Source organism: Haemorhous mexicanus, chromosome 8 (assembly GCF_027477595.1).
Source record: "Haemorhous mexicanus isolate bHaeMex1 chromosome 8, bHaeMex1.pri, whole genome shotgun sequence".
NCBI lineage: Eukaryota > Metazoa > Chordata > Aves > Passeriformes > Fringillidae > Haemorhous > Haemorhous mexicanus.
The window spans coordinates 8,375,876-8,397,207 of record NC_082348.1 but is presented as its reverse complement, the minus strand read 5'-3'; the positions used below and the strand labels follow the sequence as shown (position 1 = coordinate 8,397,207).

Here is a 21,332-nt window from a genome sequence, read left to right as displayed (position 1 = left end):
TCCCTATTACAGTGTGAGAGTGTACAACATTTGCTGTTCCCCTAGACCTCTAGTCACCTTCTTACTATTCACAACAGAGGCTTTTCTTTAAAAACTATGGTTTTATTTAGTTATTAGCAGTTGATTTCTGTACAGGACATGAGAGCAAGGAACAGACTTGGGCTGACAGGGAGCACACCTGTGATGGGCTCTGAGCTCTGTGCCCATCTCTTTGGTAGCTGAAGAGCTGCACTGTCAGTGGTACCAGTGGTTAAAAGGATGAATTTTTACACAGAGCACTAAGCAATGAGACCTTTGGACGTGGGTGGATGTGCAAGACAGCAGCAGCTGAGACACAGTGTCCCACATCCCTGTCAGGTGTTCCATTTTCTTCTTTCCAGAGCCATGGCATCGTCCGGATCTCGGGAGCAGTTTTTGCGGCAGATGGAGCAGATTGTAGAAGGCATCAAACAGAATCGAATGAAGGTCTGACTCCCCTCACTTTCTTTGCTAGAACCTGGGAATTATCTCAGCAAAGCCTCTTGGATCTTTCTGTGCACAATTATTATCCATTACATGAGGTGAAAATTAGGCAAGCAACTAAAAAGGATTATTTCTTTTCACATTTGTCAAAAACTTCTCGCCACTAGATGTCAATGAATAGAGTATGACAGAGGTGTTGTAACACCTCTGTCCTGACAGGAATCTTATACCTCTCTACTTCATTACTGGCACTGAAGTGATTTAAATGCCTGAGACAACTGAATGCCACTGAAATCAGTGAGAACTCTTCCATTTGGACTGTGTGGGGACAGTCAGACCTGCACCTCAGGCATGGTTTCTCAGACTGTGGGAGCTGACTGAAGCTTTCTGCTGCTGAAGAGGGTCAGCAGCACCTCAGAGTCCCAATCATCATGTGCCCTTGTCCCACTTGCACCTACAGTGCCACTGGTACTGCGACTTCAGCATTAGGCTCTTAATTTTTAAGAGCTGACCTAAATGTTCATTGCATTTCAAGCACGAGCTGGGGGTATCATTTGTGAAGTATCTGTCTCCCCTAGTGTGTTAAAGATAGCTGTTCCTTATGCAATGTGTCCATGTGTATCCCATACATAAGATCTCTTGCCCTTCCTGCATACCAACAGATGGAAAAGAAGAAGCAAGAAAACAAAATGAGAAGAGACCAGTTGAATGATGAATACTTGGAGCTTCTAGAGAAACAGAGGCTTTACTTCAAAACAGTGAAAGAATTTAAAGAGGTAAGAACACTTTTGCTATGTTCAACTGTAGTGTTCTGTGACCTATTTTGATGTACTTGTGCATTAACATATCCACAAGATTTCCTGATATGATGCTTATCACACCATGTTCATGATGTATCTTGGTCATTTTCTCCATGTGACTCTTGGACTGAATTTGATTCTGGGAGTTCCTTCACTGCTAGACTGGCACCTCTCCATGTTACAGGGAGAGGTTATCAAGCAAGTGGTGTATTTAGGTTTTCAAGTGGAATCTCTTGAAGGTCTGTGAGCAGTTAGTTATTGGAGCAAAGAGGTGTGTGGAAATGCAGGATCTTGGTCATTAATCTTCAGGAATCAGCCTTGTTGCCTAATGGTTGTGAAAGCACTGTGTAACATTTCATTGATTTAGCCTTTCCCAAGCTTTTAATCATCATGGGCTTCTGTTACTTGCTGTCTCCATGAGAATGAATGAATGAAAAGGAATGCTGCAGGCAAAATTGTCATTTGGCTTCATATGTTCAAGGAAAAACATCTTTGTGTAATTATTCCTGCTTTGTTCTGAGACAGTTCCTTCCTGTTTCAGACAGTGTACTCTGGCAGAATGACAGGGGCTGTTCAGCTACTTGTCTGACATGCAGAATTTTACATCCTACTTGCAGAATTTAGGTAGATTTATTCTTAGGTTTTTTACCTATTTTTCTTCCCTTGCCATGTGAGGGAATTTCTGTCCAACTCTGCTACCCTTAAAAATGAAAAAGTCATAGTTGTGGTACTGAACACAGGTGTACTTGTGTAAATACATTTCCTGACCAAGAGTTGTTCCCTGAGCACTGACTCTTTTGCAAACTGTCCTGAGAAGTTCCAGATCATCTACAAGTAATGTCCATTTCAGATTTGTTCTACTTATAAGCTCAGCAAAAATTTCAGATGGTTGGTCAGGCAGTGTTCCTTCTGGCTTGCATGTCATAAAGTTTAATGAGTATTGCCATTGGAATAACATTATGGATGAATCAGAATTACCTTTAACTCATCACTCACTCCAGGCTGCTTTGGATTGTGGAGATGTTTCAAAATGAAAGAAAGGGTTTGGTTCTGTTGATGTGGAGATACAGGTAGCAGAGTTAAGAGCAATTCCTCCTTACTTGTTTGCTCTCTGTTAACAGGAATGCCGTAAGAATGAAATGCTGCTGTCCAAACTGAAAGCCAGTTCTTTCTGAAGAGCTCCAGCTGGGGAAATTTAGAGAAGATTGTTCAGTCCATTGAATCTCTTTTGTGAGGTGACAGTTATAACTGCAATGTAGATGTATATATATAGATATATATAAAAAATATATATACACACAGCTGTAAAAGTCTGGTTTTTCCAGTATGTGTTCAGTTTACATTCCCTCATCACATGGCTGTATTATTCATTATTGCCTCCACTACACAGTAAAGAGAGAACACAGTACAGCAAAATAGAAATATTGTCTAATTTTATTTATTTGGGTTTGGGGTTTTTTTTTTTCTACAGTAAGGACAGTGGGGAATAGTTTTTTATTTGGGTTTTAACACTGAATTAGGTGAAAATTCTGGAATAAGTTTACATGTACTGTGTGGTATGTCCACCACCCCACAGGATGAGCACTGCAGAATGCAGTAGTTTGTTAATTTTGGCCCAAAAAAACCCCACAGAATGAGATTCTTCAAACTCGCTTTTCCAGCTAATAACTTCACATTATTTTAGTTTATACTCTAGCCATATATAGGAATTCCAGAGGATAACAATTAATTTCTAATGGCTAAGAAAATGAAAACTTACCTTGGATAATTCCTGGTGTAAAATTATAGATCTATATTTTTATAAAGTCTAGCTGTTGTATAAATTTCTTTGAAATTTCATTTTTATATATAGAGAGTGTGCTTGTTAAATTAATAGCTCCAGGAAAAAAACACCTTAATACTAGGATCACCACGTTATCCCTGGCTGGGATGAAAATCAGAGTCTGTCACCTGTAACATAGGAAGATAAAGATTGAGACATTCTGCTCTAATGAACTGATGCTCACCTTTGAAGACAACAACCTACTTACCCTGCTGAAGATTTGCTCTTGAAAGTTCAGAAACTTTGTGGGACACTTTCTGAGACATTTTTATATCTGTATATACAGTATTTTATAATTCAAACAGTTGCTTTTTGTACTTAACTCCAGGATTTTGGACTGACTTCTTAATGTACATGACATCTTCAGGAGAAGAAGTCTCATGTTCCTTTTTGCCACTGACACTGATGACAGCGCTGTTCGATTACTGTCTATGGCAGCAGATATAAAATAAAGGATGTTTGGAATCCAGTGACATTCTGATATTGTGTTTTTAAGGTGGAACTTGCCTCAGAAGCTTCCCCAGGCTCCTGAATTACAAGTGCATTAAAAGATGAATCGTGTCCATAGTTAAATGAGTCACTGTTTTTGTGATGTCCTGCAGCACAAACAGAAAGGAAACCTTCCCACTGAGCCAGCTGGGAACTTGCTCCCCCACACTGGTTAGTGAGAATATAGATCTGGGCTGCTCCTCTTGAATCTGTTCAAAAAGTCAGTCTGCCCAGGGCTAGCAGAATAATGAAGGCAAAATCAGATTCCAAGTCCCTTCAAAGAAGGAAAAATTTACATTCAGCATTCCTTCAAAGAAGGAAACCTGCATTGAATGCTGCTTGCATACTTTCTGTGGTCAGCTTTGATATAGGAGGCATTGTTTCTGTCTACAAACTTTGCCCTCTATAAAAACTATGTAGGCTCTTTCCAGTTTGTAAATTGAATAACTCAGCTTTGGCACCAAGGAGACCTGCTTGGGAATTCAAGCTGGACTGTGTTTGAATACCATGCAACTCTGAAAAAGTAACTTGAATGGGCATTTCAATTTGGGATTTATCATTTTAATCTCAATAGCTTTTTAGAATCAAGCAAAATTTCCTAGGTATGGTAAATAGTAGGGTAAATAATGAACTTGCATGTAGAATACATTATGTGATTATTTGTTGGGTATAATGCTAAAATTTATGCTACATGCTATTAACAGAGTAGCCTGGAAGCTTCCACAAGGAATATAAAAATGTTGATCTGTTGTTCTGACTAGGATTTGTGTGATTTTGACTAAGATAGAAGTCTGAGGTTTGTGAAAATGCAGTTGTTTGCTCACAAAGGATAAATCAGAGTCCAGATCATAACTCACTGTTTGCTGAAGATGGAGCCTGGGGCAGATGGGCACAACCTTTGGTGTGAGGCCCATGTGAAAAGGAGAAGAAAGGAGCTGGTGAAGGTGTGAAAACAGTTCCATCAGCTGTTCTTGCTTTCTGGCACAGGCTCTGTGTGTTGGGTGCCATTTCTCCTCAGAGCTGGGGACGAACCGACAGCAAGGAGAATCTGCCTTAATTCTCCATCTCAGCTGGTTGCAAGCAAGGAATTCTCAAAATTTTTCTTCAGTATGGCTGGATTTCCGTGCTGAAAGAGAAAGGTCTTGCCCTGAACTCATTTGCTGTTACCTTGTAAGACTTGTAAAGTAACATTTATATGACTTGCAGCAAAATCTAATTTCTTTATTAGGGTTATTAGCATAGTCTGCTCAGATTCATCTTCCAAAGCCCTTTCATTGCTGCACATTCTGGGCTCCCACAATGCAGCTGATGCAGGATTCTCAGAGCCTTGCTGCAGGATGCAACTCTGCCCTTCTGCTGAGCAATAGGCTTCAGTAAATTTTTCTAGGAGCAAATTCAGTGTCAGGAAATAAAGTTTAAAACTAGTAGTCCACTGCTACAAGCAGAGATGATAGGTGTACTCCAAATTGGCAGCTTCTATTGGGGAAATAAATACACAACATCTAAGCTGTGCCAAATGATGTCCCTTTAGAATATTTGAATTTTTTTTTTTCTATTTGGATAGTCAAGGTACTGTGTCATTAATCTTAGTTCATGTAGGAGCATCCAGCAGGTTAGGCAGCAACCACTGATAACATATTTTCTTTGCCCCACAGCAAGCTGTGATTAAAAACCAGAATTTTAAATCCTGAATCTATGCTGCCACTCTTCTAAATGCAGTCTGCATTTAGAGCCAGTGTGGGAAGCTGATTTTGTTGAGAGCTTTCTAAAGCCACTGCAATGAAATGAAAGCTCTGCTAGCCTCTCATTGCCTCTGGGTGCGTACGCCCGTCACTGTAACACACTGCTGGCACAGATGCTTGGGTGGGCAGAGCATTGGCTGCTCAGCTTCAGAACTTCTCACTGCAACATTCCAGAGGCCCAGCCTTGCCTCCTAAGGGAGCTAAATTCATCCTTGAGGAGGGGAGCTGTGTCAGTGCCTTGCTGCTGCTCTTCTGCTTGCTGAAGGCACTCTGCTGCAGGTCAGTGTCTGCAGCAGTGCCCTGCAAGTGTGCGGCTGCAGGAACTGCACAGGGGCCTTGCAGCTCTGTGATGTCCTCCCAAGTTCCAGAGGCCAAGCCATGGTGCCAAGAAGATGCCTGCACAGCCTGTGTTGCTTCTGGAACTGGAGATGGGTGCTGCTCCAGTCAGCTGGAATGTGCAGCTGGAGGTCACTGCAGCTCCTGCAGCCAGACTGGGATGGGCCAGGGCACCAGTGTTGGCATTGGATTTGTGGGACAGTAATGGTTTGGCTTACCAGCTCAGGGAGTACAGGCACTAAAATTTGTCCAAAACATGATTACTAGAAACTTCAGGAGTGCCACATGCAGATTTGTATGCTTTTCAACACCAGCTCAAGATGACCCCTGCATTTCCTCCTTCCATGTCAATCTGTCTGGATTTTAAAGGTTTTAGAGCAGTGACTCTCCTACATGAAAAAAAATCAATTGACTTGAAAAAATTGTCAGTGGTTCTGAATGAGGCTGCAGGTTTTAGTAACATCCAGTCTCTTATATATGTGCCTTCCTTCTGGTTTAATTAAGCCTCCAAACACTGGTTTGAATGGTAGCTGTTCCATATGCAGGCAAGTTGAGAGTCACAAGGGAAAGTTATTTAAATCAGCATTCAAGTCTGAGTCACAGTCTAACAACTCTTTGAAATTCTAGGTAATTAAAACTCCTGAATTCCCACTGAAATTGAAAGAAGAATCCTCTGCAGGAATGCAAGACACACAGGTGGCTGTGGGCACAGCTGGTCACACTGGACTGTCACAGCACTGCAGGTGTGAGGTACAGCACCATACACTGTGCTCTTGAGATGCAGCCAAACTCCCTTAAGCTTCCTGGGACTCTGTGCCGTGCTAGAAATACTCAGAGATGCTGTCAGCTCTCCCACTCAGAGCAGGGGAGGAAGTAAAACCCACCAGAAAACAAATATGGAGCAAGATGGACTTGGCAGATGCAAGGAAATAGATTATTTGTGTATATATTGTTGGGTTAGGGATGTTTGTCAGATCTTGGGAAAATGATTTAAGGCTTAGGTTTGAGTCTCTTTGGGTTTTGGGGAGTACCTCTTAAACCTGGCAGCATCAACAATTTTGTAGGAGGAAGTTGATGCCAGCTGACAAATTGTGGACTTCACCCAGGCTGGGTGCTGAGCACATTGATGGTGCAGGCACTCACCTACCCCTACAAGCAGCCACACGCTGCTGCCGGCACACCTGGTGTGACTGAACATCCTGTATGGAGTTTGTAACACAGATGCCTGCTCAGTTTTATGGTAGCATGAAATAACCACGCAAACAGTCCCCATTCACTTGGAGGTGTTGGTGTTTATCTTGAGCTCACCTGGGTTTCATAAAACAGGGAGAGTCTGAGCCTGGCAGAGTGAAAGAGGACAACACAAGTGAAAAATCCTCACTAGATCCTCCTGTGCAAGCAGTGAGAACGCATTCTCAGGGGCTCTGAATAATTCTAGGCTTTCCTCTTACGTTTCACTTAACGCCAGGGGACACAGCTGACCCCTGTTTGACCAAGCCTGCCCATCAAGCCCTGCTGCTTGCAGAGCACACAGCCCCTCAGTCCTGGCAGGCTGTGTCGCTGAGCTGCTTGGTCATCCACTTTAATTTCACATCAACTCAAGGACTGATAGACTGCAGCATGTTTATTCCCTTCCAAATAAATCTCAAACCCGAAGCCAGCATCCTGTTGATATCACAAACATGTCAGGATTGGTCAATTAGCAGCTCCCCCCGGTGCCTTTGCTAATGAGGAGAGCTCCAGCAGCGCCCCGGGGCTGGCTGGGCGGGATCAGCCGTGTTGGGCGTGACAGCGGCGGCACCGACACACCTCAGCCTGTGATGATTGAAGAGCAGAGGGGAGGCATTCCCTGCTTCCACCTTCTTTGCCCAACACTGGCGTAGCACATCTGTATTTCTAAGTGGGGACTGTAAACTCTCAGTAGGTTTATAACCAAACATCTTCCATCTTCTTTTTCACTGCTGCTAAATCCCCTCAAGTAGCTCTTGTGCATGGAAACTGTTCATATCACAGGCATGTTTCCCTCAAGAAATCCCTCTATTATGCAATAATCGTTTTCTCCTCCGTGTCCCCTTTTATCTTTGCTTTACAAAAAGGTTCTTGAAGGCATTGTTGTAATTTTTGTTAAATGCTGTATAAATGAGAGGATTAAAGAAAGAATTTGAGTAGCCAAGCCAAAGAAAGATGCTTTTCCAGATGGGCGGGATGTTGCAGGAACAGAGGGGACTTATTAATTCTGTGATGAAGAAAGGGATCCAGCACAGTACAAAAACTCCAATTAAGATGCCAACCATCAGAGCTGCCTTTTTCTCTTTCTGGTCTCTCCATGTTTCTCCATCTGTCTGGAAAGTGATAGCTGCACGACGAGCTGTAAACACCATCTGTGGTTCCTGCGAAGCTTCCTTCACCTCAAACAAAAGAAAACACAGTTTCTTACCAAGACAGTTTGTTTGAGTGAAGTATTACTTTCAAATGACAGCACAACATCTGTGCACCTACCACAAAAGACCTGAACTTCTTTCCTTCCATGCTAAAAGAAAGAAAATGCCCCAGAGTGCAAAACTCATTACAAAGGAAAAGCTGCCAAGTGTAACTGACAAACAGAGCTAAATAAAGAGTACCTGGTACCGTGTGTGTTGAGGGACACTTTTCAGTTCATTGTACTGGATGCCTTCAAAGCTAGGGGGAAATGAGGTTAAGGCAGGCTAACAAAGGCCTGTGTCTGCTGCCTATCCCTGCACCAGACTCATGCTGCTACATGGCCTTCAGACCCGCTCTAGGTGAACTGCTTCAGCAGGGCTTGGACTAGATCATCTCCAGAAGTCCCTTCCAAGTCCAACCATTCTGTGATTCTGTACTTTCTCAAAAAGTACACCATTGCCAGAAGAACACCATTTCAAATGACCTTCAGTTCAAACTCTGGTTTCAGTAGAGGTTATACAAGAGAGGAAGAAATTTCAGCTACTCCAGGCTGCCGCCAGTGCTCCTTGTCTCCTCTCACTGAGGGCAACAGCTTCTGGGCAGAAGTTATTTGTGTGGTTTGAGTCTGACCAGATGAAGACACTCCCTAGAGATTTTAATCTGAAGATGGAAATGTATGTGATATTAAAGTTCTTCTAGGCACTACAGTTATGAAGAGAGCACAATAAAAGCAACAGCTTAAGGCTGTAAAATTTGCCTGAGTGGTAACAGGCACACCAAATATGGGCCGTTGTTAAATTAGCTACATATTGCACATTCATGGGCTACCTTTGTAATAGAAGGAGGGCCTGTACTGAGTATGAGCACAGCAATTCAGACAGTGGAGCACTGGCAGTGGCTGAACAATCACTCTTCAAGATGGATATCCCTGTCTGCACCCTCAGACACGAGCCTGGGCTGCAGAATGTAAGAGCAGCAGATTATGGGCACAGGCAAATAATGGAGGAAAATGAAAATCACATCTGTTCCGACAATTAAAATGGGACACCCCTCATGTAGCAAGGATCACACCATTTGTCTGCAGAAGGACTTGCTCTGCACATCCTTAATCACACTCTGCAAAAAGGGATGAATGTATGACACGAGGACAAATCTGTGACAAGCAACCCTGAAAGATGATGTCTTAGACCTGAGGAACAGTTATGTAAGTGCCTCTTGGGAGCAGCCATACAAAGGACTTCCTTGTGAGCAGCAGGCACAGTTTGGTACTGTATTTAACCTTCAACTCTTGCTCAGAAGATAGAGCATGCTGTATGCCATCATCAAATCACAAAATCAAATCAGAGCCTTCTCACTCGCACTACTTCTGACTGCAGAATTTCCTAGCAGTGACCCTTCTATCACTTAAGAAAAGGTTATTTTATTTCCTTTGCTAGAAGATACCTCAGTCCTCAGGTGTTTTCCACAACGAAGCGTGCATTTACAGCCTGGTCAAGCCCCTACTGAAGTAAGAGGAGTTTTTATAAACTTCCCTAGTTGTTAGGTCAGGCCTCTGAAAACAAAACAGCAAGTGAAACTAGATCACGGTATGTTTTGTAAATTACTTGCTAGAACCAAATGCAGCTCTAACTGTATCAAATCTGCAGTGCCAGCCCCAGAGGCTTCTCATGACTCAACTTTCCAATGTAAGTCACAACAGCTGACCTTTATCCCCATACCACACGGAACAAAGGACAAGTATAGAACCTTTGCCCCCATTTTGGGCATACTGATGAGCACTAGCAAGCAGGCTGTGACAGCAGAGGTGGTCACAGACTGTAAATTAGAGCAGTCCATGGAGATGCCTTGGGTTTTGCTGGAGCCATCTCTGCAGTGCTGCACACTGCTCTCACTCCGTGCCTAGCAGCACACTCTGCCTCGGGCACAGATTTCCTTCCATCTGCCCAGGCACTGCTCCAGGAGCTGCGAGTCAGGGGCACTGGGGAAATAACTGGCATGAAAGGACTGCTCCTCTGAGGCCAGAATTTGGTTCTGAACTCATGAAATCAGCTATTTCCAGGACAATGGGCTATGAGAGCTGCAGAGATAACTGCTGTTCTGTGAGACTAATAAAAAGTAAATTAAGGAAATGAGCTCAAGTGCAAATCCTTCTACAGTCACAAAGGGTTTGGTTGTAGTCCCAGAATTTATTCTTCTGTACACTGATCAGCAATTACAGTTCAATGCCTATTCTCTTGTTTTTCTGTCCCCAGTAAATTACTACTCCTAAATGGATACATGTTCCCAGAGCTGTATGTTACCAATTCCTGTATTCCTAGAATGTCAGAAAACATGCCACCAAGGAGCTTCTGACAAAATCCCTTGATTTAAAATGTTCCTTATAGCTTTAATGATTGTTATTACTGGTCCTTCGTGGCAGGTGCTCTGTATCTGTCCTGCACCTGCAGGGTCTGCAATGACAAAACAACAGTAATGATAAACATCAATCAAATCAGGCTTAGTACCACAGATTTAGAGCTTTGCCTATCACAGTGTGGTTCAGCAAAGGTCATTATGCCTCAGTGCAGCCCTGGCACACTTCTTGCTCTTGGAACAAGAGCACAATAAGCTAAATGCACAACAAAGGATCAAAACAAAGAAAGGCCTACACTGTCTTGGATGCTCCAACATGACAAACAGCTCATTTGACAGGCAGAAGAGCACCTGCTTTCTCTCACAGGAATTTCTTCTGCTGTAAGCAGGACTAACTGTATTTCTCCTAGGAAATAACTACCCACCCTTGACTCACTTTGCTTCCTGACCCACTCTTTTCTGGACATTTTTTGCACCTTTTCTGGACAGCTGAACTTTGTTTCCTGACCCATCTCTTCTACTTGTACAGAGGCATAAATAAAAAATAAAAGGCCCATGACCCCTTCAGAAAAGGAGAATCTGATTTTTTTCCTCCCACATTATCCTGACTGGTTAAGTGACTTGGAGAAGCTGAATGGGCCAAAGTGTAGAACAACACAGCACCTCTGGAGCTCTGGGGCCTGATGTTATTCAAAGGGGGAAGGACTCTCACAAAACTCTAAGGTTTGGACCATGCCTAATGCTTTTATACACTATAAAAGAACTTTGAGTGGGGAGAAATAAAAAAAAAAATTAAAACCAAAAAACAACAACAGAAAAATGCACCAAAAAAACCTCCACCAATCACCAAGAGAACTTGATTTTTAACTCTTCACAGGAAAATTTAAATCTGATTTTGCAATTGCTACATGTAAGTAATGCAGACATTCAGATCCCATCATCCTTGGTTTTGCTGGGCTATCCCTATGCTACAAGTGATTTCATTGATTTAAAAGGGCACTATCCAGCAGAATCTGCTGGTTTTCAAGCAGTCTCATTTATTTCAATTTGACTGTTTAGAGAGAGAATTATTGCCTGCTGTCAACCAGGTGTGACAGAGCATAGCTCTCTGTCAGTGATGATATGTCACTAGGTTTTTAATGAGGGTCACCCACGTCAGTGTTGCCTGCAGAATTCACTTTTCAGGGAGTTTCATAATTGGCAAACCAAAAATTATAAAAGCACCAGCTTAACTTAGGATCCCAATTTGGCAATTAATTTATTTCAAAGAAAAGCAAAAACCAACTCTCATCAAAACCAGAAGCATCTCAGGTGTTTCACACCCATCTCCCTCACATGAATTTTTTCAAAGGTTTTGAAAAGTATTTTTCAAAAACACAAGTAAAATTTTAACCAAAGAATGACTCAGAATAGTTATTTTGTACTTATTCTATTCTGCAGCTCTGTAAGAACATAAGGTATGTATGCCAACTCCCACTTTGAAAGGAATGCCCTTTCTCTGTGAAAAAACCCCAAACCATTATATACATACATATATACAGGCAACCTGCAAAGCACTTTAGTGCCTGACTCTGCTGGCTGACAAACATCAAAGTATCACCCTCACTTGGTGCACTGGTTTTTCTAAGATACCCCTACTGGCATCTGAGTGCTATGAACTCAGACCTTTTCTGTCCTTAGATGTGCCAGAATTAACCAGCTGGTTGTACCTCAGGCCACCAAGTGCAGCCCTGCTGTGCAGTTCCAGTCCAGCACCACCTGACAGCTCATTCCTGAGTGCAACACAGACACCTCTCCCAGCAGGGATCACTGCTGTTACTGCTCACCTCCAGACTGGGAAGCACTGCCAGCCTTTGGCATCGTCTGCCAAAAAATCCCTGCTAATATCCCCCAGATCAACTGGTGCAGGGCAACCTGGAGTGAGGACTGACATAGATGCAGAGGGGAATTCACATCCAGAGTCACAGTGACAGAAGGAAAACGTTGCCAGGGTGAGCATGACAGGTGAGCATTCTCTGAGAACAGAGATGGAAGAATGAGAGGGAGGAGAGACATCAAGGGAGAAAGAATGGGAAAATCAGAATGAGCTGATGGGCAAACTATGAGAAGCAGAACAGAATTTGCCCCATCAGAGAGGACAGAGCTGCTGCTGACAGCCTGATCACCCCTGCGTGCAGAGAAGCAAAGCTTGGCAATGTTGCCTTTGTGTTTGCATGTTAAAAAAACAGCAGAGTTTTGCCAAAGAACAGTAGTGATGTGTGTGAAGATTTCCCTCCAGAATTCACTGGGGAACTGCTACTCTTCCTGTGAAAGTGATGGATCCTACTACCACAAGCTTAAAAAGGATCAGGATAACACTCAGTGAGTAAATCTCAGTATCTTAATTTAGAAAGAAAACAAGAAATGCATCCTGAATGCCAGCTTGCTTGATCCACAAGTTCATTTAATGTACACGTGTGCAGCATCAGCTCTTCCTTCAGGAGAGGAGTAAAGTTTGCATCTGAATCACAGAAGTCTTAATTTACATCAGCAAATGGAGCTGCTGGGACAACAGAGGAAGTTGCCACTACACACCAATCGCAGACTCAAGAATCCCTGTCAGGAGAAGTCAATCACAGTTAATATGTCAATCACACCAACGAGAAAGGAGACCTACTGGCTTGAGCATCTGCTGGCATTGCAAGAACCCCTCCAAAATGGGTGTGTAGCTCACTGTGACAGAGCCCTTTTGTCAGTGCAGCCTAAACCAACCCCCAGACTTTGCGTCACAAAAAGCACTCACCTGGCAGCCCTGCTGGGCCCACGCAGGGCCTCCTGCAGACAGAACCATGACATTTTGCAGCCAGACTCAGTCTTGCTGAAACTGCCATGTGATGTGTCTCTCCACTGGCTTGAGCAGCAATGCCTCAGCTCATTTCGCTTCCAGGAATTTTAGATTCCAGACAACTAGTCCTGTATGGGTATGTGTGTATGTAAAAGATAGAGCTTGCAAAAACACTACAAATAATCAGCTGGCTTTTGTGCTTGAAGAGATTATGCATTAACTCCAAGCAATACTTTCATTGTACTTAAAACAATTTGGAAGGAATTTGGTGCAAACTAGGGGCTGAAAATCATAGGGAAAAAAATGCCACTAGAGGAGACTTTCTCTACTTTTCTAACAAATATTTTGCTTTTTCATAGAAGATACCTTCATAAATCAATATATATTAGAAGTAGCTTCAAGACATTATGATCCAAATCTGTGAGTCTAATCACACATAATTGCCAGTGCATTATGCAATTATTGCCAGTGCAATTGTGCAATTATGTGGGGACACAACCTACAGACTCTTACTTGTGACCACCATAATGAGCTTCCTTGCCTCCAGATCAAAGACAGGATTTTGCAGGGGAATGAGGCTCCGCAGGATTAATCTCAATGGAACAGAAATGTTCTCTGCAGGTATCTCTAACATCCACACATCTGATCTTTGGCTACTGGGAAGGGACTGGGCTTAGGAAGTACAAAATGTAATCACAAAAACATAAAGACTGGCAGGAGTGAGAGCAAGAGTATGTGACAGAAGGCAGGGAAAGTTTACAGAGAGCACAGCCAAGCACGGTGGAGGCACGGAATGGGTGACAGCAGCATCATGCAGAGAGCCTGACTTATGGAGCACAAGGAGCCAACCCCAACCCTTCTGAAGGGACACAGCTTTCCTGTCAGCAAGGTGTATCCCCAAAATGAACAAGACCTCCCAAATGGCTAGGGCACTGTAGGATTACAGACAATCTTTGGCATAAGGAGAACATGGTTTTGAAGCCAGCAGAAACGATTGCTCATTGCTTCAACACTAATGCAGTGAGCACCATTCAAGGAAAAATAGCCCAAGCACATCAATATATATGTTTATATTGTGTGTAGTGTGTAATTTCCTTACCGAAATCTATTCAGACACACAAAGTCTGTGCTGGTAGGTAAATGCACATTTATCTCAGTACAGGACCTAGAGATCTGTTCATGTCTTTTTTTACCCCACTAATGCTATAAAAAACATAAACAGGGAAAAAAAAAAACCAAAAACCAAAACCCAAGGAATGGCAAATTCAGAACAAAGAGACGATTTTCAAATGTCTCTCCCGACTGGCAGTGAGTGCACCCGTCCCTTACTCTTATAACACAAGGAAAAAAAATGAGAATAAAGCACTTCTCCAGGAGCTGCACTTTTTGACTGGCTAATTACTGCTCACGTCCAGTCTGCGACAAAGTCAAACACACGGGAGCCCCAGGGCGCCTGGCAGCCTTCTCGCCGTGCCGAACCCACCATGGCAGGGGTGAGGGCCGGAGCTGAGGAGAAGCAGGACCGCAGTGCCCAGGGGAGCAGCGAGGGCTCCCTCCCCTTGGCCAGCCTTACCTGGGCAGCCTCGGGCAGGGGCACCACGGCGTTCCTCCTGCGGGCCCCCATGTGGAACTTGGACGCCTTGTAGATCTTCCAGTAGACGAAGAGCACCACGCAGAGGGGCAGGTAGAAGGCCCCGCCCGTGGAGACGATGGTGTAGGACGGCTCCTGGCTGAGCTGGCAGCGCTCCTGCTCGGGGCTGTAAGTCTCCCCCCAGCCCAGGAGCGGGGCGAGGGAGATGGCGGCGGACAGCAGCCAGGTGAGAGCGATCATCACGTTGGAGATGCGGCGGCGGGCGAGCAGCGTGTACTGCAGCTGCCGGGTGACGGACCAGTAGCGGTCCAGGGCGATGGCCGTCACATTCCAGATGCTGGCCGTGCAGCACAGCATGTCGAAGCACACCCACACGAGGCACAGCTCCCGGCCCAGCCGCCACCGCCGCCCGGCCGACAGCTCCTTCACCAGGCTCAGCGGCATCACCAGGGCCGCCACCAGCACGTCCGACACCGCCGTGGAGGCCACCAGGTTGTGGGGCACCCGGTGGAAGGCCTTCACCCGCAGGATGGTCGCCAGCACCAGCAGGTTCCAGAGGAAGGTGGCCACGGTCAGGAGCACCAGCAGGGTCAGGACGAGGACGGTGAAGATGGAGAAAGGCTCCCGGCCCCTCCACGCGCTGCCGCCCACCACCGAGGAGGAAGCGTTGGCGTCCACGTTGGCAGACGAGGTATTGGCGCCCATGCTGGGCTGGCACTGGCCCCGTGGGGAGCAGGGGCTCACGGTCTCCGCCATGCCTGGGACCAGGGCTCGACCCCTCACCGCTGCCCCTTCCCAGGCCGCTGGCACCGTCCCCAGCCCCGCTGCCGGCGAGCGGGAGCCTCGCACCGGGACGCGCCTCAGCTCAGCGGCCGCCCCACATGTGCCGCAGCCCCAGCGCTGCCCGCGACTCCCGCCCGCGCCCGCCGCTCCGCACGCCCATCCCGGGCGGCTGGAGAAGGGATGCAGGCTGGAGAAGGGAGGGAGGCGCGGCCAGGCTCCGACATGGGCAGCGAGGACGGGCGGGCGGCAGCGCCGCTGCCGCCCCGCCCCAGCGGCCGCCTCGGGGGCGGCGGCGCGGCCGGGCCGTGTGGGGAGGGAGGCGGCGCCTCCCCGGCCGCTGCCCGCGGCCCCTGAACTGCCGCGGATCTCTGAACTGCCGGGCTGGAGGGACTTCTGGAGATCACCCCATCCCACCGCCCTGCCCAGGCAGGGTCACCTCGGGCAGGTGTCACAGGAACACTTCCAGGTGAGTTTGGAATGTCTCCGGAGAGGGAGACCCCACGCCCTCCATGAGCAGCTTTTAGTGCGCTGCCACCCTCAGTGTAAAGAAGTTCATCCTCATGTTGAGGTTAAACTTCTTGTGTTTTAGTTTTTCAGTGGTGTCGCTGGGCACCACTGAAAAGAGTCTTGCGCCATCCTCTTGGCACCTGCCTTTGAGATCTTAACGTGCATCAGTGAGATCCCCTCTCTGTCCTGACTTCTCCAGACTAAACAGGTTCAGCTCTTGCAGTCTCTCCTCGTAAGAGAGATGCTCCTGACCCCCCATGACCTTTGTGGCCTCTGCTGGACCCTCCTCAGTAGCTCCTTGCCTTTCTTGCTCCTTGCCTGATTTGGACACAGTGCTCAGATGTGGCCTCCCCAGGACCAAGCAGACAGCAATAGTCTGTGTCCCCACAGCCCCAGGTAGTGACACCCCCTTCTCCCCATGGACCCCATGAGGCTACAGGACACCCTCTTCTCTTCACAGCCCTTTCCTGCCATGTTCCCTCAGAGCTCCCACCAACCATTTTATTGCTCTTAAAATAAGGAATCAAATATGTGACCAAGGGCTCGGAGACAGACAATAGAATCAACAGTGAATACAAGGGAATGTCATCTTTCCATCTGGATGTTTGGTGCTTTGTGGCGCTTTTGAGAAGTCTGAGGGATGCAAAACACAAAAGGGTGGAAAATTACAATCTCTTCTAAGTCTAAATACTTCACATCTTCCTTTGCATCTGTTCTCACTTTTCCCTGTTGACCTGAGAATTGAGGAGAAAAGGACTTGTGACAGAGGGGAGGAATTGCAAAGCATATTTACTAGTCCTCATCACTTCACCAAACATCACTTCAGGACTCTCTAACTGAATCTTTTTGGACTCAGTCTTGTCATACTATTTCTTTCTGTCAGTCTGAAAGTTCTTCTTGGCTTAACCCTCCCTGCATCCTTGTAATTCGTGTCCATGCTCCCCTGTGCTCAGCTGTGCTGAGGAGGTGTCTGTCCTCCCCAGGGAGCAGCTGCCCAGGCCAGCGTTGTCACAGCACCATTTCCAAGCACGTCCAAGGACACCACACAGCTTAGTAACAGCTCTGGTGGGTGATGATTCATCCAGAGATAACAAAATTCCAGCCCATTTTGTGAAGTGATGCAGTATTTTTATAGCAACTATATAAAATTTAATGTTACATTTTCCAGAAGTTTTTTTTTTATCCATTACAGGCAGATTATTTTTAGACCATTATAAAGGGACTACACTGAACTTGACTCTTTACATATTTTCCATTTTTTGTTTTAGATTCAAAAGTGCTAAAAAAGGTTCTAGCAGATGCACTTTTATTCCATCTTCTTGAGTAGAAAATCAGCCTTTCTAAAGCATTTTTAAGAAAAGTCAGTTATATAAATCCTGCAATTCATTTGAGAAATATACAGAAAATTTCGGCTGAAGATGAAAAACAAATCTTCCAAAGCTGACAGCTGGTTCCATACTTTCACGATTGACAATGTGATGGAGAATCTAGATATCACATGGATGCCAGGTAGTATTGATTTGATTAATAATGAAAACATTCATAGGTGATTGCAACCACTCATAGAAGAGCCCAGAAAGCCCTGGGTATCTCAATATCTTCAGCTGACAGCCAAAATAGAGAGGAGAGTTTGGAAGTTTTGTAACTGTTATACAAGATTTTGCAGAGCCTACAATTTTCCTTTTTTTCTTTTTTTTTTTCTTTAAATTCTGACCAACTGGGAAAAAATAGTAGATGGTTATGTTTTTCAGTGTTGCAGCTTACAAAAGTGTCTGGGAAGATGGACTGCTATTGAGGAGTATGCTAAGGTTTTGGGGTTTTTCTGAAAAGTGAATGCAGTTCTTAAGCTGGATGACACCCATATAGCAAAGTGAAAGTGTTTCTAGACAGGACCCTGACTTTCCATTTGTCTTCCCTTCTTCTAATGGCATCTTTCCTCCACCTGTCCTCACAACTCCATATCAAAATTTTATCACAGTGGCTAAGAGGAAAAACCAAAAGTAATCTCTTCCCCACGTGGCTGTGCAATAAAGAGATTTGACAGAAGCAGCATCATGGTATTTATGACTTTGATGCAAGCCAGCAGATTTTTTTACCAGCTAAGAGCATTTCAGCTCAGGAGGCTGAATTCTTACTGTCAGGGCTCAACACCTTCTATAAATCTAAAAGCATTGGACAAACAAAAGCCTCAGTAAGCATTGCATGAATCCTCCTGTCAGCTAAAATCCTGAGATAATCAAGCCAATAAAGCAAAAGTCAGGAGCAGTGATAGACTTTATTCTGTATGCTTAGCCCCTTGATTATAGGCTTCTTTCAGCATTAATTTGAAAAAAAATTAAAAAACCCAAACCCAACAACCAACCCACCTTTCAAGGGCTAATAACTGTCTCTTTTCTGGCTGTTTTCAGGGCTCTGTAAAATCCCTTCTAAGTTTTGGGCACTTGAAGTGACTGGACAATGATCTCCTAAGCAGGGCAGTGGTAGAACCAAAACCAAACATCACAGACCTGTGCAGTATCCGGTCAGCATCACGCCTTCCTTCACTGTGGGACCTCCATTAGAAAATTATTTTTTTAAATCACAATGCCCTTTTCACCCTTCCTGTGAGTTGCTTTCCCTGAGCTTCAAGTCACTGGCTTGAAAGCAAATCATCAGAGCTTTGGTAACTTACTTAAATTGAGTCATCAAGTCATACATCAATCACAAAGGCTGATTACTGCCAAAATATAAACATCTTATTTACAGCAGACCTCAGTAGATATCTTACTCAATTCTCAACTACTCTTGCTCTACAGTGTCAATAAAGGTGCCTTCTACCTGTGACATTCACCCTGAAAAATTTGATGGCAACACCTTCTGACCAGTGTTGTGCTTGTCTGTAACTCTGCAGCTTTATGGCACGGGAAACTTGGACCATGACAAGATTTTTCACAATTATGAGCAGTAACTCGGTGGCAGAGTGCTCCTTTATGGGCCTGTTCCAGGAACTGTCAAAAACATCTTCCAGTTCAAGCAGGACAGTTTTGATCACCCCCTTAAGTGGTTTAAAGAGCCCAATTTCTTTGTCAAGGTTCTCAGAGGAAGAAAGCAATTTCTCAAGGCACATGGTATTAGTCCCCGAGCGATTGGTCACTGCTGTGAGACAAGCCTTGAGAGCCTGATGGCCGAGGTCTATTAACTGCTCACAAGATTGATAACAGGGGAAGCTGCAAAGGAAACCTCAGAATTCCAGTTTGATAATCTTTTGCACTTCTTGCAATACCATGGTGGAATAGATACTGCCCAATACACAGATATTTAGTCAGAAACTGTTTGTCATTTACGATTTCATAAACAAAGCAAAAGGTAATTGCATCTGCAAAAGACAGGAAGCTTTTGATTCCCACTTAGTCTCAGCTCATGAATTTCTGTTCTGCTTAATCAGGAAATTAGACCTGACTTTGTAGCTACTACAGGCAGGGTGGATCCATTACACCTCTTTGTTTAAGTAACAGTGTAAACTTTTTTTTCCTTCAGTGAAAGCTACTATTACTCTAGAGCAATAATATCCAGTCCTTCCACCTCCTACAGAAGTTTGTTTCAAGGATTTCTTTGTATTAGAAAATTAGGAAATACAACCCAAGCATCACAGGGAGGAGTTGCACAGGCTCTTTGTCAGTTTTTCATGTATCAGACTTTAGAAGTGGCAGGAATTTTGATGCACTTTTAAGCCCAGCCAGTTCTGGCCAAGAACACGAGGTCAGACAGGTGATCACTGACGCCATATCCCAAGATTTTCCTGTTCCAAACTAATACTCCACACGACTGCAGCCACTGCTTGCACCCACACAACCACACTCTGATCTTCACACTGGTTTACTGCAGCTTTGCTTACATCTCTTTCCCAGTAATTAATTTTGCAGTTCATCTAATGAGTCCCTCAGCATTTCTTTTGCTTTAATGAAAGATAATTCCCATACAGTAACTGCACAGCTGGCAGGTATAAACAGAAGCCTTAAACTATATGAGATGTAGATCTCGGAGAGAACTCCTAAGATGTGCTATTAATAAAGGCATAAAAATTAGTTTGACATCTATTGTTTATAAATTTTTAAGAAAACCCAGAATCAAAGATTAGAACTCAATGAGACAGGCATCATACTTAGCACTGCTTATGCTTTAGAGAAGATTTTGCTATTACATTGCAAGCTTAGAAGCACAAGACATTCAAATTCTAGCAACAGAATTATTTTGACATTAGAAATCTTAGAAGTCCATTAGGGTCTAAGGTCAGCCATTTCATAAGAGGGAAAACCAAACAATGCTCAAATCTGAATGGTGGAAGCACTAGAAACAGAATGGTCCTATTATTTCTCCCCATCTGCTTTCCCCAAGGATAAAAAGAAAGTCCACTGATTTTTTAAAAAATATTTCAATGCATGTATCAGTTTTAAATCTGACATGCTACCTCAGAAGACCTAAGAAATAACAGTCCAATTTGCACTGGAATAACTACTTATGATTTTGTATTTGTAACTGCTCCAGGGTTACATTTTAAATGTAATTAAAAGCTGTTTTACTGTAATCACTGATGGCCCACGTTTCTGGATTTTGTGACATTTTAGTCCTTCCTTGACACATGAACACTTTTTAAACACTTCTCACCACCACTGTAGCCTCATAAGAGCAGTTACCTACTGCTACAATGGCAGAGAGATGGCAATAATACGTGTAATACAATTACTCTTTTACCCAACTAACGTATTCTTCTTGTACTGAAGCCTCCACGTTTTTTCCTGTCTGCAATGTGTATTCCACCCTCTTCCATTTCAGTTTTTTATATTCCTCCTTCAAAATGACCTTCTAGTATATCTATAAGCCATTTTACTTTTTCACTTACCGAGTCTCTCCACCCACCCAGTCCTGTGGCAGTATCTTTGACTTTGCTCATTGCTGACTTGATATAAAGACTTGAAAGCAATTCACTTTTGTAATTTACAAGGTACAACTGCAGAACTTCTCAAAGCATCAAGGTTATGAAGCATCTTTAAAAAATACCTGGTTTGAGTGCTTTAATTTATGTAATCTGCTTTCCTTAATTCTTTGCAGACACTAGACGTCCCCAGATTAATAAATTCAGATTTAAACATGACGGAAAACCAAGTATTTCAGTATAGTGTTACCATTCTATCACATTAAACCAGTATTAATCATGTACCAGAAC

The 21,332-nt window shown here is 44.2% G+C and overlaps 2 protein-coding genes across 2 annotated transcripts in view; one reads left to right on the top strand and one right to left on the bottom strand.

The window, feature by feature from the left end:
• CCDC93 (coiled-coil domain containing 93) overlaps positions 1 to 3,553 on the top strand; it is a 32,465-nt gene extending 28,912 nt beyond the window's left edge. Inside the window, exons 21-23 of the mRNA XM_059852601.1 lie at positions 381 to 465; positions 1,125 to 1,238; positions 2,384 to 3,553. Of these exons, the coding sequence (XP_059708584.1) occupies positions 381 to 465; positions 1,125 to 1,238; positions 2,384 to 2,437 (253 nt within the window). The 3' untranslated portion in view covers positions 2,438 to 3,553. The remainder of the gene's footprint in view (positions 1 to 380; positions 466 to 1,124; positions 1,239 to 2,383) is intronic.
• LOC132330381 (5-hydroxytryptamine receptor 5B-like) lies at positions 82 to 15,863 on the bottom strand. The gene is made up of 2 exons (XM_059852602.1): positions 14,822 to 15,863; positions 82 to 8,059 (listed from the first exon to the last, which is right to left on the bottom strand). The coding sequence occupies exons 1-2, from the start codon at positions 15,593 to 15,595 to the stop codon at positions 7,727 to 7,729; spliced, it is 1,107 nt and encodes a 368-aa protein (XP_059708585.1). The 5' UTR covers positions 15,596 to 15,863; the 3' UTR covers positions 82 to 7,726.
• Positions 15,864 to 21,332: the final 5,469 nt, after the last annotated feature.

Bases quoted from the DNA above. Each gene is read 5' to 3' on its own strand.
- LOC132330381 (XM_059852602.1), bottom strand. From the start codon at position 15,595: ATGGCGGAGACCGTGAGCCCCTGCTCCCCACGGGGCCAGTGCCAGCCC. The intron at 8,060-14,821 runs GTAAGGCTGGCC...CTTTTGTTTGAG, and splicing joins CCCTGCCCGAGGCTGCCCAG to GTGAAGGAAGCTTCGCAGGA.